The sequence below is a fragment of the Pan troglodytes genome, chromosome 3, assembly GCF_028858775.2.
Source record: "Pan troglodytes isolate AG18354 chromosome 3, NHGRI_mPanTro3-v2.0_pri, whole genome shotgun sequence".
Taxonomy (NCBI): domain Eukaryota; kingdom Metazoa; phylum Chordata; class Mammalia; order Primates; family Hominidae; genus Pan; species Pan troglodytes.
Window position 1 is genome coordinate 178,341,166 of NC_072401.2, and position 18,807 is coordinate 178,359,972.

General features: G+C 34.3%; 1 protein-coding gene and 1 long non-coding RNA gene across 2 annotated transcripts in view; one reads left to right on the top strand and one right to left on the bottom strand.

The window, feature by feature from the left end:
* The window catches only part of LOC107974488 (uncharacterized), a 51,711-nt gene extending 47,673 nt beyond the window's left edge, over positions 1-4,038 (top strand). The window contains exon 3 of the long non-coding RNA XR_001717300.3: positions 3,798-4,038. This is a non-coding gene — a long non-coding RNA (uncharacterized LOC107974488). The remainder of the gene's footprint in view (positions 1-3,797) is intronic.
* VEGFC (vascular endothelial growth factor C) overlaps positions 1-18,807 on the bottom strand; it is a 128,405-nt gene that overhangs the window by 18,225 nt on the left and 91,373 nt on the right. The window contains exon 4 of the mRNA XM_526740.7: positions 9,373-9,524. Within this exon, the coding sequence (XP_526740.1) occupies positions 9,373-9,524 (152 nt within the window). The remainder of the gene's footprint in view (positions 1-9,372; positions 9,525-18,807) is intronic.

An 18,807-nucleotide genomic window follows, 5' to 3' on the forward strand; every position in this document is an offset into this window, starting at 1 on the left:
CAAGTTCCAAATCAAAGGTTTCCTTGGCTATAAATCTACTCTATTCCTTGGAAATAAGACACGTTCTCATAAGAATAAAATCTTCTTAAATAAACCCTAGTAAGTGTAACTTCTTGCAAGCAAATAAGTTTTACTGAGTAAACAATGTTAACATTTTAATAAAAGAAATAAAAGGCAGCAAATAAATAAATATGCAAATTAGCCTTCAGGCTAGATTTATCCATTTTTTTCTCATCTTTTTTCATCCCTTTTCTCTTTTTCACCACGACGCGACTGTCTTCCAAATTGAAATAATACCTATCTTCTATATTTATTATCCATTAAAAATAATTCAAGATTTTTTGGCTATGCTGAACATTGTCTTGTCAATCATTCCTCTACCCAGAAACAACCTCTGCTCCCCTAATACCTCTACAGAAGAGGTGAAATTCCCTAGGCTGGTGCTCAAAGCTTTAGAATCATAGTATTGTGTTTTCATTTAATATCCAATTGCTTTCACAGCTTAAGACTGAAATCAACCTGGTTTATTAACTGTGCACAGAACGTGTTATTTTATTACATCTTTAGGGACATTGTCCATGCTAACCAAATAACTAATAAATTTAGCACTATTAACTTCAAGGTCCTTGTCTATTTGACATCACTCTCTCCTCTTTGATTGTACTGTCTTGCTAATCTGTAGTGTATATTGACTTCCCTATAGTACATTGTCACAGAATAAAAAAAAAACATAAAAACTTGTGTTTATTTAATGGAATGCTATATAGTTATTAAATGAATACACCAGGTATACAGATAGCAATATGACTATATCTGTAAAACATAATGTCAAGAGAAAAAAAGTAATGCCAACATTTTAACTTAAAATACAAAACACTCAAAGCTGCACTGTATAATATCTTCTGGTATGTTAATAAATCCAGATGCCATAAAAATACAGAAGAGTGAGAATAATACAATTTTTGAGTGGTGGTTACTTCTGGGAATGAAAAGTGAAGAATGATGACTGGGGATTTGGGTTGTATCTTTAGTAAATACGACAAAATAGTTGTTACATTTCAAATTGGGGTAGAAGGGCACTTTTTTGTTTTGTTTTTGTTTTGTCCTTGATGTTTGATATTTTTTAATTTATAGAAGTTAAAAATAAAGAAAATGTGTTATATATACACAACGGAGTACTATTTAGCCATAAAAAGAATGCAATCCTGTCATTTGCATCAACATGGAGGGAACTGGAGGCTATTATGTTAAGTGAAATAAGCTGGGCACAGAAAGACACATATCTCATGTTCTCACTCATTTATGAGAGCCAAAAAGTGAATCTCACGGAGGTAGAGAGTAGAATGATGGTTACTAGAGTCTGGGAAGTGTGGGTCAGTTGTGGGGGGAATGAAGAGAGGTTGGTAATGCATTCCAAAGTACAGTTATATAGAAGAAACAAGTTCTAGTATTCCACAGCACAGTAGGGTAACAATAGTTAATAATATTTTATTATATATTTCAAAATAGCTAGAAGATTTAAAATGTTTACAACACAAAGAAATGATAAATGTTTGAAGTGATGGATATCCAAAATATCCTCAGCTGACCATTACGCATTATATGTATGTATCAAAATATCACATATACCCCATAAATATGTACAATTATGTATCAACTAAAAAACAATAAAAATGCAGTCATAGCCACACCTCAAAAGAAATGGATTATATCCAAACAAATTTAGTTTGAATCTCTGCTTTGCTACTTTTCTAGTTGTGTGACATTGGGGAAATTTACTTACCCTTTCTGATTCAGTTTCTCATGTGTAAATGTGAATTTCTTTCACTGTCTTGCTTTCTCTCCCCCTTTCTCAAAACACATTCTCCCTCTCTGTGCCCAGAGTATGATAAGTTATTAGTAAATAAACATCTCTATTTCATGCTGTTCAGCTAACAGAGTAAGTCCCAGTTATTCTTGAACCTTTCTAATATTTGGCACCTCTTACCACTTCCTCCTTCCTTGAACTCATGTCTCCACTGGCTTTTGTGGTCTCTCTCTCTGTTGTTATTCTGATTGTTCTGATTGCTTCTTCTCAGTCTCCCATACAGATTACTGTTTCTCCAGATTATTGTGTCTGCTCTACAGATTACTGTTTCTTAAATATTGATTTCCCTACAGTTTCATCTGTGGCTCATCTTGTCTTCTTACTTGCTATATTTCTTTTGGTTGAGGTCATCTCTTCCAAGTACTCTACCACTCTGATGTCTTACAAATATTACAAGCACTCAAGCTAACATGTGTTAAAAACTCCGTTCTCCTTTTCAGGTAAGTTCCTCCTATGAACAGGTGCTCCTTGTCTTTTGAATGTCATCCATACAGTTTCATCCTCAACTTCTCCCACTTTACCATCCCCCATACGCGGTTCCCAAGTCATATGCTTTCTTGTATTTCAAATGTCTTTTCCACCTCTTTTCTTTCTATCCCCATATCCACTGCTGTGGCCACCATCTTTATTATTTTTCACTTAGATTATTTCAAAAGATTACTCCTGAATTTTTCCACCTCCCGTTTTGCTTCCTCTAATCCACACACTCCCTTGCCACCAGGCTGTTGTTTCTATAATACAAAACTGCAGATACCACATCTCTGCATATATACTTTTAGTAGTTCTCAAGAGACTTTAAGAAAGAGGCCATCCTTGGCTGGGCATATGTGATTCTGTTGACCTCTCCAGACTCATGTATCCCCTCTCTACTGTAGCCATGTCTCCAAGATGCTTCCTCACCACACTGATTTCACTGATTTCAGTCATATGTTTACATGTCTGGTTCAAGAATGGAATTTCTTCCGGAGTAACAATTCTACGTATCTTTCTATCTCTGTGGTCTAGCACCTTATTAGTATCTAGCAGAAACACAAATGCTATTTGTTGAATGAGTGAATGAAGTACAGCATAGTGTTTTAGACACTTACTATACTAGAAATATTATGTTTGTTTGTACTCTAGTACATGAGTTATTTTAGCTAAAGAATTATATTATTCATTTTAAAATACCCCACATTTCCTAATACAGTATTATGGAGATAGAAGACCTGACATAAATGTCTCATGAATGAATAAACAAACACTACTACCAAGGAGGAAAATCTAGGGGATCGCTGCTTAATCACAAATGGCTCCCTCCATGAAAAGAAAGTCTCTACTAAAGGGCCCATGGAAATACATGGAGTTAAATTTGAAGAAAATATGAGAGGAAATAATTGGAAAAAATAATCTGTGAGAACACCAATATGAAAATTGGTATCTAACTCTGTCTGCTAAAGAGAATTGCTACTTCCTCTGGCTTTTATGAAACTTTCTGATATTGAGACTTGAAAGTTTTTCTGTAAATACTAGAAATGCTAGAAGATATTGGGGGGAACACATGGGTTTCAGAAATAAAATGATTTTAATTTTTATATTTTCCTGGCAGTTTTTTTGGCTCTTTAGCATTGTACACATTAACATTTCTAAGACTCAATTTCCAAATCTGTAGGATGTTAGTAAAAATAGTAGCGATCATTTATTGAATGCTTAATATGTTTTAGGCACTGTGCTAATATTTAACATGGATTGCTGGTTATAAAGATCACAACATCCTTGAGTTAGGAGTTATTATTGTTATATTATGCTATTCTACAATATCAGATTAACATGGTATGGTATGTCAAATATGGTATAATGCTATTGAACAGATTGATTTCAGTGAAGATTAGCTTATAAATATTCTGTATGATGTTATATGTAACATTCTTACTTATGTGCTCTTTTGTAGATTAAAAAAAATGTGTCACAAGAAAGTTTACAGAACCTACTCAAACTCAAAGAGAAATCAGAGACTAAATTCTCAAAACTGGAAGCTGCCTGCAGCATCCACACTCTTCAGCCCTGTACTATGTGATGTGTATTACGAATGGAGCCACCAGCAGTATTTGTATGAACATGAGACAATGTGTGGCAGATGCTTGCTGCTTTGTAATATTTAGTAAAATAAAACAATAATAATGTAACTATAATATGTGTTGTTCTTACTTGACTATAAGTGCTCTAAGTTCAGAGCCAGCCAAGCGCATCTTTGTTTTGTCTAATAGGATCTAGAAGCGTTCTTTATCTTAGTGACTCAACGTATAGTTTTTGGATGACTGTGTGAAATCTCCCTCCCTAATCAATTAAAGATTTGACTTAAAATGTTATTGTAAAGGTTTTAAAAAATCTACTATTTTGGCTGGGCATGGTGGCTCACGCCTGTAATCCCAGCACTTTGGGAGGCTGAGGCGGGTAGATCACAAGGTCAGGAGTTCAAGACCAGCCTGGCCAGAATGATGAAACCCCATCTCTATTAAAAATACAAAAATTAACCAGGCATGGTGTTGGGCAACTGTAATCACAGCTACTCGGGAGGATGAGGCAGAGAATTGCTTGAACCCAGGAGGAGGAGGTTGCAGTGAGCTGAGATCACGTCATTGTACTCCAGCCTGGGTGATAGAGTGAGAATCTGTCTCAAAAAAAAAAAAAAAAAAAAAAAAAAGAAGAGAAATCTACTATTTGAAACCTAAGCTACTTAAAAAATTATACTTAATAAAGGAATTCTTTTCTAGGCTTTTCAAAAATCAATTTTATTGGGGAATAATTTGCATACAAAAACATGCTCCTATTTTGAATTTATCATCTTTTCGTAAGTTTATGTATCCACATTAACTACTGTCACAATCAAAATAAAGAATGTTTCTAACACCTCACAATGTCTCTCTTGCCCATTGTCAGTCAATCCTGATCCAAATCCTCAAACAAACAGTGAATTGCGTTCTCTCACTCTAGAGTACATTTGCGTCTTTTAAGGGCCTCATGTAAATCAAATCATAGAGCATGTACTCTTTTTAGCCAAGCTTATTTCACTCAATGTCTCTGAGATCCTTTTATGTTCTTGTGTGTATCAGTAGTTCATTCTTTTTACGTTGCTCAGCAATGTTCCACTGTATGCATATACTAAGATGTGTTAATCCACTCATCTTTCATGGGCATTTGAGTTGTTTCCAGTTATTGACTAATAAAGAACATTTGTACACAAGTTATTGTGTGGAAATATGTACATGTTAAATTCATAAGAAACTGTCAACTGTTTTGCAAAATGATTGAACAATTTTAATGCCCATTGGTGACATAGGAGTTTTGGTTGCACCACATTCTAACACTTGTTTTTGTCAGTGTTTTTAATTTTAGCCACCGTGGTGGTGATTGTTCCTCTTAAATCTTAACAAATGTTAGAATTTTATAACATAGTCACATGTCCATCATATATATATTATCACTAGTGTAGCTTTTATTGAATTGTGGGCCATAATTCATAAAGGGTTGAGACCAATATTTTCACAAAGAAAAACAGAATAGAAAAAATTATTTGGGTATATCACATGTAATAATAAGGCAAATATTCATAAAGGGAGTAAAATCATCTCTAAGGGGGTAAAAATTGGGTATGAGGCCTGGATGGGGCTAAAATCTTAATATCTCAATGATTTTTGGCTTTCCAAAACCCAAGAAAATAATATTCCTTAATACTTAAATTCTATTCAGTTTTATTGGCCATTACATGAACAGCACTGGCAACGGAACACACCCCAAGTGTTTGCAATATATGAGCTATGAAATTATGGTGACTAGATGGCTATGACTGGAAGATTTTCTCTTGATTGACTGAGTGATTTCAAACATATACTGAGCGGTACCTATGTGAGCCTATTGCCCTGTGGATATTGCTTATGCTTGGTCCTTGGTGTTTTCATGTGTGACTTGAGCTTTGAGAATTAAATAATAATAATTTATATTTTATTATTAATTCTACAAATGTTAGTCATACCATTACATGTCAAATGATGAAAAGAAAAAGTTGACAATATCTAAATTAATATTTATCATCTATATAAGTTAAAAGTTTTCTCATACTGAGCAAAGTTAATAGTTAAGCTCTCCAAATATTTTTAAAGAAGTTATTTTAAAAATTATTTTACTTTTGCTGGAAAAATAGTGATTTTGAATGTTTTTATAAATTATTATATTTGTATTATATATTCATATCAATTGTTACTTTGCATATGTAATTTGATATATTACAATTTATATAAGTAAACAGATTACCTTAAAAGTTTCCTGGCAAATACAATTATAAATTTATGTTAGCTGTTAAGAGATTAAAAATTTTTAATTTAAATGTTAACTTAAACATTTTGTTATTTAACACTACATTGAACAAAAAAGTAAACTTTACACTTCCTTTTTATGTATAAAGCACAGAGATACACATAGTATAAAGACAGAGTATATTTGTTATATTAAAATTTTATGGGGATAGTGATTAGGGAAAAAATGTTTATAAAAGGATCCTTGGGGTTGTGATAATGAGAAAGCTTGAGCAGCACTATAATTAAGGACAATATTTTTAAATGGTAATTTGTTTTAGTTTTATGCTTATACATAATTAATTACATGTGAAGTTATCTAGCTAATTTAAAATTCTCTAATATCGACATATATATATATACACAGAGACACACTATGTGTGTGTATACCACACATCCTGGTTTGGAATATAAAATGTTTTTCTTACTGTAGACAGTAGTTTTAAAAATACTGAAAAACACATGGGTGAGGAAATGAATCAGACTTAGATATTAATGGTAATAATAAATTTGCCCTTTAATGACTACCTTCTGGATACCAGACACTCTGCTAAGCATTGCATAAGCATTCAGTACTTCATTCAATCCTCTTTACATCTTTACAGTTTATATATAAGTAAACTGAGTTTCAGAGACATAAAACACCTACCTGATCAAAGAGAATGAATTAGTGGCAAATCTGAATTCAGAATCAGGTATGGCTTACTCTAAGACTCAGGCTCTTTTTGCTGTAGCTTCCTGTCTCTTCTTGACCTCAAACAGTGTATAGGATAGTAGTTATATGAATAAGTAATGATGAAAACATGGCAAATGCTATAAAATACATCCAGGAAATGAGTCATTTTATTTAACAAGCATTTATGTACATTATTTAGCCAACAGCTTTGGAGTGTGATTTCCACCTTCATCTGTAAAATAAGGCAAATGCTGCTGCTGACCTTCTAGATGATTTTGTTAAGGGTTAAATCAGACAATGCAGGTAAAGGGGTTGAGAGCACAGGAATGGCTCAAGTATTTTTGAGTGTTGTTAGCTGAATGTTGCAGAGAATATAAACTTACTGGAAACACTCTCATAATCCAGTTCCCCATGCAACATTTGCAGACCCTGATAAAGCCATGTGAGGATGAAGTTAATCCAGTGAGTGCTATGGGTATTCAAGAAGCAAAGTTGGCCGTGGTATTCGGACAAGACAAATGCAGGAGAAAGACCTTTACCTGAACTCTGAGAAATGGAGAGGGCTTTGGAAAGGCAGAACACAAGCCAGGGCCAGAATAGAAACAAGATACAGAGCAGGAAATGAGCTTGGCGTTCTGGGAATCGGACTTGGTGAAACACAGACTGGGTGAATAATGGAAGACAAAACAAGAAAGGAAGGCTGACACCAGAATAGGGTGGTGAGAAATTTGTGCTCAGTTCTTTGAGCAATTGAAAGTCACTGTTTCTGGTGAGATGAATGAAACGATGCCTTTTAAAGCTTACTTCATAAAACAGTGACATTATACAACAGGAGAAAGACTTGATGCTTGAAAACTAGTATTAATATCACTGCATTAGATCAGAGACATGCATAATGAAGTGGATGATAATGGCAGTGATGGAAATGAAATATAAGTTTAGCTTGGAACACATATCTCCCCCTCCAAAATAATCAGTTGTGTTTAGATGGGATAGAAGAAGAAGAAGAAGTAATGACAACTCTGTGATTTCAAGGCCTCAAAGAAAATGAAAAAACACTGCCATGAATAATGTAGAAATAAAGGATTTAACAAGTCTTTCTCTTTGTACTTACAGCTAATATAATTACAAGCAAAGCAATAGAAGATAGATTTAGATAAAATATTATAAGTCAAAAATATGGTTAGATCTTCAAATGTCATTTTGGAAACCATGAGTATGGAGATAATGGCTAAAGCTCTCAGAATGGAGGAGTCACTGAGGGCTTCTGCTCAGGGCTAAGGAAGGTGAACAGAACTCTCTAGCCTGCAGGGATGAAATTGCACATACGGCATCCTCTTGAGTTCGGATGGTAGTGGTCTCTTGCTTGTATTAGCATACACTTATTCACAAATGTCTGTAAGATCTTTGCTTTCTCACATAAAAGGGGACAGATCTCTGTCACTCAATTAGGCTATCCTCCAGGTTTTCCTAAACTGTCCCTGGACAAACAAGGGGTCCCCCTATCTGCCACGCTAAGCAGGGTAGTACAACGTGATTCAGTGGGGAAGACCATGGTTTGCATATTACATTTATTATTCAGCCTTTTAAAAATGTAAGGTTTTCTTAAATTTTTTGTAATATATATGTTTTTTGATCAATTTATTTATACATTTGTTACAAATGCTAGAGTTATGTAAGTTTCATCCATATGCACCGGATATCCTAAGGAACAAAGGGTTGCATCCCTACTTTGGGGCAGAAAACTCTCAGGTCTTAGGCAGTAATGCATATTAATTCATTATCAGCTATTCACAGGGTCAGAACATGATCATACAGGAGAACGTGATAAGTTCTCCTATATGATCACATGAGGTATATGCTGCCATTTGCCCCTCCAAAAAAATAGGATGGAAAGGAAACCTGAATAACAAATAATGGTTTGAATGTCAATTTGACATGATATTAACAGTAATTTTTTTCAAGTAATTAAGCACTATTTCACTATTCAAATATTGATGAAATAAGAAACATGGAGATACATATATATATACACACACACATACATATTTTTATGTTTGAGATTGAAGAAAGCAACTGAATGCTAATAGATATATAATTATTTATATTTACTTTTTGTTTTGGCCTAAAATCTTATCAAGGCTGAAATGTTTTGAACTTTAATATGATTTATGAGTTAGCATACCTGATTTCAGGAATGTTAAATCAATTAAGCTACCTTACTGATATTTTATGAACACTGGTGGAATGTGTTTTATTTCACAGACATACTTCTTTTATATTGTGAATTACTTTGCCTCTAAAATACACTTCCCACTGAATTTTAATTTTCAGTTTATTTTCATTGTATACTATACAAAATTGTGTCTTTGTTTTGTATTTGAAGCAGAGTATATTACAGTAAATTTCACAGAGGTTATTTGTTTAACTTATGTTTACTTGAAAATAATTTAATATTAGTAGAGGATGCAGAAAAAATAGATTTAATTCATACTCACTGTGGTAGTGTTGCTGGCAGGGAACGTCTAATAATGGAATGAACTTGTCTGTAAACATCCAGTTTAGACATGCATCGGCAGGAAGTGTGATTGGCAAAACTGATTGTTACTGGTTTGGGGCCTTGAGAGAGAGGCACTGTAATTTCAAATAACTACAAAGAAGGGACAAAAAGAAGAAAAAATTATATAGATGCTGTAAAGCACTTTTATGGTAAATATTGGAGTCCGAAAAAGAGTGAGATTAGCTCTATATAAGTAGCTGCCTAGTGTACGCAGGACGCTATGTTTTTATGATTACAAAGTAAAAACTGTCTTGCTCCTAACCAGTATCTTTTATCAGAGTAATAAATACTCCATAGGTTTATCTTATGTCACTAGTTATGAAGCATATTAGAATTAGGATAACCAACTAATTGGTTATCCTATTAGACATGACAGACCAATGTGTTCAAGAAAAAAGAACTGTTTCAAAGTTATAGATTATTTGAAATGAACATTTAAAATATTCCAGGGATTTAAAAAGTGTCACACACAGAAACATCTTTGTGATTTAGGAGCAAAGCTGTTGGCCACACAACCCAGAAATCCTTGGTTATGACCTACTTTAAATAAACTGAATACATAGACGTAAGTTACATAGATGTAAAGTTAATTTTTATTAAATTTCTACCTCAATGTAGTTTTATATGTCTTAGATCTCTTATAAATTGATTATGTTTAAAACAAAAAAAACCACATTTATAATTTAATAGATAAAGCCATGTTTCTGCTATCTTGGTAAAGGAATTATGAAAATAATGAGCTTAAAGTAAAGTAGGGCATTTTACACAATTCTGAATTACAGTCAAAATTTAGTTTAACTGGTCTCCTTCTGAACGCCTTATTTATGGATCAAGAACTTCTCGTGTTCTCTTCCTTCTCCAAAAACAATGTTTTAAATTAAATAAACAAATACATCATTGATTAAGTAAAACTAAGTAGATTTAAATTTCTAGTGTTCTTACACTCTAAATCATTACCAGTAAAAATGGTAAAAGTGAAATCTTGCCCACTAACTGCTTGATAAGATCAACTTGCAGTCATTTAACTATAATTGACCCATGTATTACTTGGTGTCTTCATGACAATCTGAGCAGTGATAAAAAAGATGACAAACTTCAAAGCCTTGTGACTTGGCCTTTGCTGAACTTTCAAGCCATCAGCTGAAGACCATGGAAAATATTTATGGGATAGGATTAGCTGCCAATTTTGTCCATGCCAACAAGGAGACTTTTTAAATGAATTCTGAATAATGAAATACAGAAATATCTAAATTATAAAATGCATATTGTCTTCATTCAAGATGTATTCCTTATATATTCATTTAAAATGTAGATACTTTCTTTAGAAAACAATATGCTTTAGAAGAAATAGGTACAGGGTTACACCCAGACAGGTGGCTTTTATTAGCTCTCCCATTTATAAGTAGCATAAATTTGGAAAATTCATTTGACTTCTCCAAGCTGTATTTTTCTTTGATAATCAGTAAACTAAGGATAACACTTGACTCATTATTCTCAGATTATAAAGATTACATAAACTAAATGAATCTGATATGTATATTATTTGCTATACAGATCTAAGTTATTACTATTTGTGTAAATTCTCAAGATTCTAGGTATTCTCCACAATACTGTCTGTTCTGCGTAGATAACTTCACTATGTGACCTCAACATATGCCACTATTATGATTTTGACCAGTTTCTTATCTAAAAAGATATCTGTTTATACAGGTTGGATAAAATCTTTGATTAGGTGAAATATTACAATGGCAGTAATCCTTTGCACTATATATACCTATTTTAAGAGAGAATTCTGCAGTGTCTTCATAAGCTACAATTTTTCTATCTTTTAAGACATCTATGGAATCTATATTAAGAACTAGCACCATAGAAGACATACAAAGTGGTTTTAAAAAGCAATTTTTAATAAATTTATAAAATTACTTATTTTTTATATTTGTATAATTTATAATTTGATTATTTAAGCTCTGCAATAATGTTGATGGTAGGAAGGTGTACCTAAGAATTTAGGTCTAGTAGGCAGTCACATATGTGTGTCTAGAGTTTAGGAGAGCCATTGAGAAGTCATGAACATTTAAGCTGTAATTGGAGTCTTGGACATTGATGAGATTACTTGATGAGCACTCTAAATGAAAAGAGAAAATGTCTAAGAATAGAAACCTGGGGCACAGGAACATCTATGAGGTGGGAAGAGGCAAAGGAACTAGTGAATATGTCTGGGAAGAAGCATAACAATGATGGAGCATCAGGAGGGGAGACTGTCAAGCCAACGGGTGCCAGAGAAAGAGGGGAGAGCTTCAAACAGGTGTGTGTGGTCACAGGGCCACATGTCTTTGGGAAATCAAATGTAACAAGAATTGACAGGAGATAACCAGCACCCGATGTGGTTCCAAGGGCTGTGGCAGGGCAGGGGCTGTAGGAAGGAAGCAGCAGTGGAGATGGGGGACAAGAAGAGGTGCTCCATGTGACTAGTGGAAAAGGGCTCAAGTGGCTCAGACCAGCAGAAACAATTTTGCTTACACGCACAGTGTTTGTAATCTGATATGGTTTGGATCTGTGTCTCCTCCAAATCTCATGTTGAAATGTGATTCCCAATGTTAGAGGTGGGAGCTGGCGGGAGATGAATGGGTCATGGGACCAGATCCCTCATGAATGGCTTAGCACCATCCCTTTGGTAAGAAGTGAGATTTTGCTGTTAGTTCATGCTAGAGCTGGTTGTTTAAAGGAGTCTGAGACCTCTCCCTTCCCTCTCTTGCTCACACTCTGGCCATGTGACACACCAGCGCCCCCTTCCACCAAGATTGCAAGCTTCCTGAGGCATCACCAGAAGGTGAGCAAATGCCAGCATCATGCTTCCTGTACAGCCTGCAGAACCATAAGCCAATTAAGCCTATTTTCTTTATAAACTACCCAGTCTCAGGTATTCCTTTATAGCAATGCAAAAACAAAGTAATAAGTAAGCACAGCAGGATTTGGCATTGTCTCCAGTGAAACCAGGCAGGACAGAGCCTGATAGTGAAGGTAAGGCACTATTTGAGATAACTAACAGCTATTGTAGAAGAGTTTATGTTTTCCCACCCCAAACCCTTCGCAGCATCATTCCTGCTCCCACTGATGGCTGCCCTTCCAGATTCTGCCCCAGCCTGTTTTCCAAATGGTAGACAGATTGCCATGAGCAATATCAGTGATCATGGAGAGACCTCATCCATGCCTAGGTAGATAATGTTCACAAATCAGGATCCACCCATGGGTATCAAGCATGAATTCAGGAACAGCAGCTTTGAAGAATGTTCTGGTGAGATGAAGAATAGCTAATTCACATTAAGAAAGCATCTTCCTGGAAAACTAAGTGTGGCTCTATGCTTTCAAAGGCTGCAAGAAATGTGTTTTTGAATACGCTGACTAAAAGAATAAGGAGACAGGTAAAACAGCACTAAAACCAAATCACTGTTTAGAGAACTGTCTTTTCCTCTAAGTTGAAGACTTTTATAAGTGGTAAAATGGAAGTACAGTTGGAGAGAAAAAAATCTTTGTTGCAGTTTAACTACTTAAAGGAAATAAAGGAAATCACAACATAAAGGAATAAAAATCAAAATCTTAATAACTAATGTCTCATTTCTCTTTTTTGTGTCTAAGTAGCAATTGGCAGGCTGAATTCAGTTAATTTTATCAAAAGGAACAGAGATTGAAAAATTAAAGTTAAAAAATGTTGTTCTTCTCTTGAAACACATCCTCTATCCCTAAATTTTGACCTGCTACTTGATGATACCAGTGTGAAAAAATTTTAAGAGTCCAGAGAAAGATACCTTTGATAATATTAAAAGTAGAAAGAGTCTTGATAATTGAGTTTTATTTATCTATCAACTTCAGGAAAATTAGTAATATCTACTGGGAATATGCCATCTGGGTATGTATTAAGATATAATTGTACCTATACCAGCTCTTGTCACATACTAAAGAGGCCTCTTTAATTTTTCTAATTCTTTCTGTGCTGGTCTCATGTGTGTATATTGACTGACTTACTCTTGTCATTTCGACATGATTACAGTTTCTACTGCCTTTTCAATAAATATAGTACATTCTATTTTCTTGTTTACAGACCACTTTGTGAATTTTTACATAGCTATATTTAATCCCTACGTTACTAAGAATTTCCATAAGCTTTTTTTCCTAGATAGTATGTGCTTAGAAAATATACATTTTTTGAACTGAAAAAATAATAATTAGAAGTGCATTATAAACTTGCATGGCGCCCTCCCAAAATAAATACATAACATTTTCAAATCACTGGCAACTTCCCTACTCCACGAAGTATGTAAGAATAAACAAGAGTTTACCTAGTCTTGAGAAACAGACAGTGATTAGAGTCCTGGATCTTCAATTTACTACTTCTGAGACTTGAAAAAATTACCTAACTTCCCCAAGCCTCCCTTTCATTACCTATAAAATAGGGATAATAATAATGGTGATTTCAGTGTAATGTTTGGATTTTTCTTCCTCCTCTTCTTTCTCTTGTTCTTTATCATCATTCACATCAGCCAAGATTTAGTTAAATTTTTGTTAAAGAAATTCTAAATTTTAAAATTTTTATTTAAAATCTTTCCTTGTTTAGTTTTCAGTAACTATTTATTCAGTACCTACATGATACCAAGCACCTTGCTAGAATCTCAGGATAACAGTCATCAATAATGACCTTGCCTCTATGCTGATCAGAAACCTAACAATGAGGGCGGGGCGTGGTGACTCATGCCTGTAATCCCAGCACTTTGGGAGGCTGAGGTGGGAGGATCACTTGAGGTCAGGAGTTCAAGACCAGCCTGGCCAACATGGTGAAATCCCGTTTCTACTAAAAATACAAAAATTAGCTGGGTGGGGTGGCGGATGCCTGTAATCCCAGCTACTTGGGAGGCTGAGGCAGGAGAATTGCTTGAACCCGGGAGGCGGAGGTTGCAGTGAGCCCAGATTGCGCCACTGCACCTGCACTCCAGCCTGGCCAACAGAGGTGGACTCCCTCTCCGAAAGAAAAAAAAAAAAAGAAAAAGAAAAAAAAAGAGACCTCACAGTGAGGGTGAATGAGAAAATACATATACACAGAGAGAGATACTATGGTAGAATTTCTGAAATACCAAATAGCTTACCGTAAACACTGGAGTTTAATTCCCTTATGCAATTTGTTCTTGCCATTAATAATGATCTGAACTAACATAGTAACTAGAATTTCCTCTCAAAAGAGTTTAGATCTATCCAAACATATCAATGTTTGAAACAGTAAGTAGATTATTTTAAGAAAATATGAATCATGATACTATTGTCAGACTATTTTGTGCTTTATTGTGTATATAACAGTATTTTCTGTTCTACATTTAAGTTCATAGCACATAAAATTTATGTATTATTCAGCACTAGCTAATAGCTCCAAGTATGTTTATTTAGTAAATACTGATTGATGATGTATTTAACTAATAATGTATCTATTATAATTTGATATTTTGAAAATTATAATTTTTCTAAAACAGTTTTATACAATAAAGTGAATTGTTCTGGACCAATAAGTAATATTAACTTGTGTCCAATGCAGGACACAAAAAAGTTGTAATAATACAATTCATTATGAAGCCTGACATATACTTTAGGCATATAATACCAGTTGCTGGTTTTGGAGAAGATCAAAAGGACATATTAAAAAAAGGCATTTAAGCAAGGCTGGAAACTGAAAAAAAAAAATCTGACTGTATATTCTGTAAAACTATAATAAACAAGAGGAAATGGCAAGTGTTTCCAACTGAGAGGTTCCCAGTTGTAATCTACTGGCATTCTTTAATAGGAATATTTAATAGTCAATTCTCACCAACAAGAATGGACTTCAAATAAAGCCACATTTTGAAACAATAGGTTGTTTACAGCAGCATAGCAACGGCTATAAAGCAACAATTCCTAATCGTACTTATCTTGCTGGCTATTCAAGAAAAAGGTGTAGAACTTCCTGAGAGGATCTTGAGTTATAATTTAGTACTAAATTATAAGTAATGTTTGTGTGGATACAAATATGACACAAAAAATGCCTTCCTTTAAAACACCATTATATCCTAAATATAACCAGTTTCTCTTCAGAACAAATCTCACTACCATATTTAATTTAAATTTAAATATTCTAAACTTTAGTCCATTAAGTACAGATATATATACCCCCAGAAGAATATGATTAATAACTGTAAAATCAGATTTTAAAACTACACAAAATTTAAAGAAATAATCCCCCAAAATGGGAAAAGGTCTTAGCATTTTGACTTAGCATTGCAACCACATGGCCAGCTATAAAAGGCCTGTGGAACTTAAATTGTGTTTAGGAAAGAAAATGGAATAACAGATAGCCTAACAGATTTAAATCTGGTACTGAATTAATTTTAACATATTGTTATGCATAAAAAGTATACACAGTACCACAATTAAAATAAAAACTCAATTGAAGAGTTTTAGAGATACTGAATAAAATATGTGAATCTCATTGTACCTTGGATTGGAAAAAAGTGGTATTTTTCACAGATGCATTAATTATGTTCTTAAGGCAAATGTTATTCTTAAAGAAACTTCTGATAACTGGTACTGGCATAGAGTTCTTTTTCCACATCAGGATAAAACCTGATTTCCAAAAACTGTGCTTGCCAAATATTAACTTGCTAAAGATACAATACAAATCACGTTCCACTTGCTGAATACATAAGAATGTAATAAATTAATCTTCCAGACTGCTGCAGTATTCTGTTTAATTAATGGAAGAAATATCTCTGACTGCAGTGTAAAATAATACCTCTAATTTCATTATATAGTTGCATATTTTACTTAGGTTTAAATATTTTTTGTTGTAAAATTTTATGAAACATCCAACTTAAATATAATCGAGCATGTCTTTGTTAATATACATGTTCATATTATTGATTGCTCATATTATTGCTTTATAAAATAATGAAAAAGAAGTAGCTGCTTGTTTTTAAGATGGCAATGTAGAATTTAAAATAATGCTGCTTCTATATATCAGAATTAGCTCATAGCAAGCTAGCTTCCTAACTAAACTGGCTTCTTTAGTCTGGTACTAATGAACACAGCAAAGAACTTCTAGTTCCTTGAGCTTGATTTAACCCCACCATTTTCAAGAAGACTCTAGAGATTGAGTTGTTTTTCTTTATTCTTTCCTAGATTTAGTAAAATATATAAGGTAAATACTAACATTCAAGTAACTTTTAATCCAAATTTGTGCCTCAAAAGCAGATGACTTTCTTCTGCTTCTGCTTTCATCACCAAATAATTTACCCCCTGCAAAATTCATTTTCTACTTTTTGGTTCTATCTCTTAAATATACAACTTCTGATAAGAAAATATACTCAAAGTGTATGTTTATGAAAGAGGTTGAAAAGACATCCAATCTACTTAACTTTTCAAAGCCACTTAGATACTTGTGTGGAGAACTTTGAAGCAGTTTTTATCCATTAGTATACTTTGGAATGCACAGCGCATATGCTTTTACTTTTCAATGAACAGCTGGCTTCCTCACACGCCCTGATAACCTCCCCTTCATTGAGTCCCATTTAAAAAAAGCATTTCTATGAAGTATCTATAAAAAACTTGAGTTTAACATTACCTAAGGTACACTGTCCTTACAATTTACATCATTCCAATTGGTGGCTTTGCTACAAAATGTGCCTGGAACTCTTTTAACAAAATGAAAAGTCTTTTTTTATTGTTTTTTTTACCTTAAGAAAACACAGCATTAAGAAATTTCCTTTTATATTTGAAGGAAATCATCACACACTCCCATTCATACTACACTGACAATGCAATAAATTGAATAAACTCAGGAAAAGCTGCTACTTAAGTACACGTTTTCAGAACTTGGAATATTAGTAAAAATGCAGGAACACTGCATTCTTGCTTTCAGAAATTTTATGCCTCGACCTCCCTTGGTTTATAAACATCCTGGATATGCACTTCCATAAGCCTTTGTACTTTTCCTTCACAACACGTAAACTACTTTTAATTACTTGATAAATGTTGATTTCGCTTGCTAATTTGTTAGTTCCATTAGGGCAGGATCTATCCATCACTGTACACCTACACTTTGTGCATAGCATGCTTTTAGTACATAGTATGAAGCGCCACATAATGGGTGTACCATATGCACTCGTCTAACTGAATTTAAATTAAAACTATCTGCCGGGTGCGGTGGCTCATGCCTGTAATCCCAGCACATTGGGTGGCCGAGGCGAGTGGATCACTTGAAGTCAGGAGTTCGAGACCAGCCTGGCCAACATGGTGAAAACCTATCTCTATTAAAATACAAAATCAGCTGGGCGTGGTGGTGGACACCTGTAATCCCAGCTACTCGGGAGGCTGAGGCAGGAGAATCGCTTGAACCCAGGAGGTGGAGGTTGCAGTGAGCCAAGATCACACCATTGCACTCCAGCCTGGGTGACAAGAGCGAGACTCCGTTTCAAAAAAAAAAAAAAATCCCTTATACTATAAACAAAAATATAAGTGAATCCTTTGGATAGGAAAAGGGCATGATAATACAAAATCAAAGAGGGAAATGCAGGGCACAGCTAATGATGAATGTTGGCTTTCCCTTGGTACTGATGTTTGCTCTTCTCTTCTGATACATCAATACCCTAAGAATTAATAAGCACACCAGGCTTCAAATGACATTTATCAGAATGATGCTTCCTCCCAAATCTATATTTAAAGACCCAATTATTGTTCTAAAATTTTAGAATTGTACGTCAAACCTTCTGGTATCTCCACCTAAACACCATTCAGACTCTTTCAAATCAGCATATTCAAAATTTGACCTTTGACCCCAAATTTGTTTCTTTTTATTCAAATATTCATTTTATTCACTTCTAAGTGTTTGCTATGTGCCAAACTACTGTGCTATTGTTCAATGTAACAAGCAGACACAATCTTTGTTTTCATGGAGTCTAGAACCTATGGAATAAGACTGGGTGCAGTGGCTCACACCTGTAATCCCAGCACTTTGGGAGGCAGAGGTGGGAGGATCACCTGAGGTCAGGAGTTTCTAGACCAGCCTGGCTAACATGGTGAAACCCCATCTCTACTACAAATATAAAAAATTAGCCAAGTGTGGTGGTGCACACCTGCAATCCCAGCTACTTGGGAGGCTGAGGCAAGATAATCACTTGAACCCAGGAGGCAGAGGTCACAGTGAGCTGAGTTCCTGCCACTGCACTCCCACCTGGGCAACAAGAGTGAGACTCCATCTAAAAAAAAAAAAACAAAAAAACAAAAAAAAACCTAGGGAATGAAACAAAGATAAAACAATCTGACAGATAAGGTAATGATGCTAAGATACAGCAACAATGGA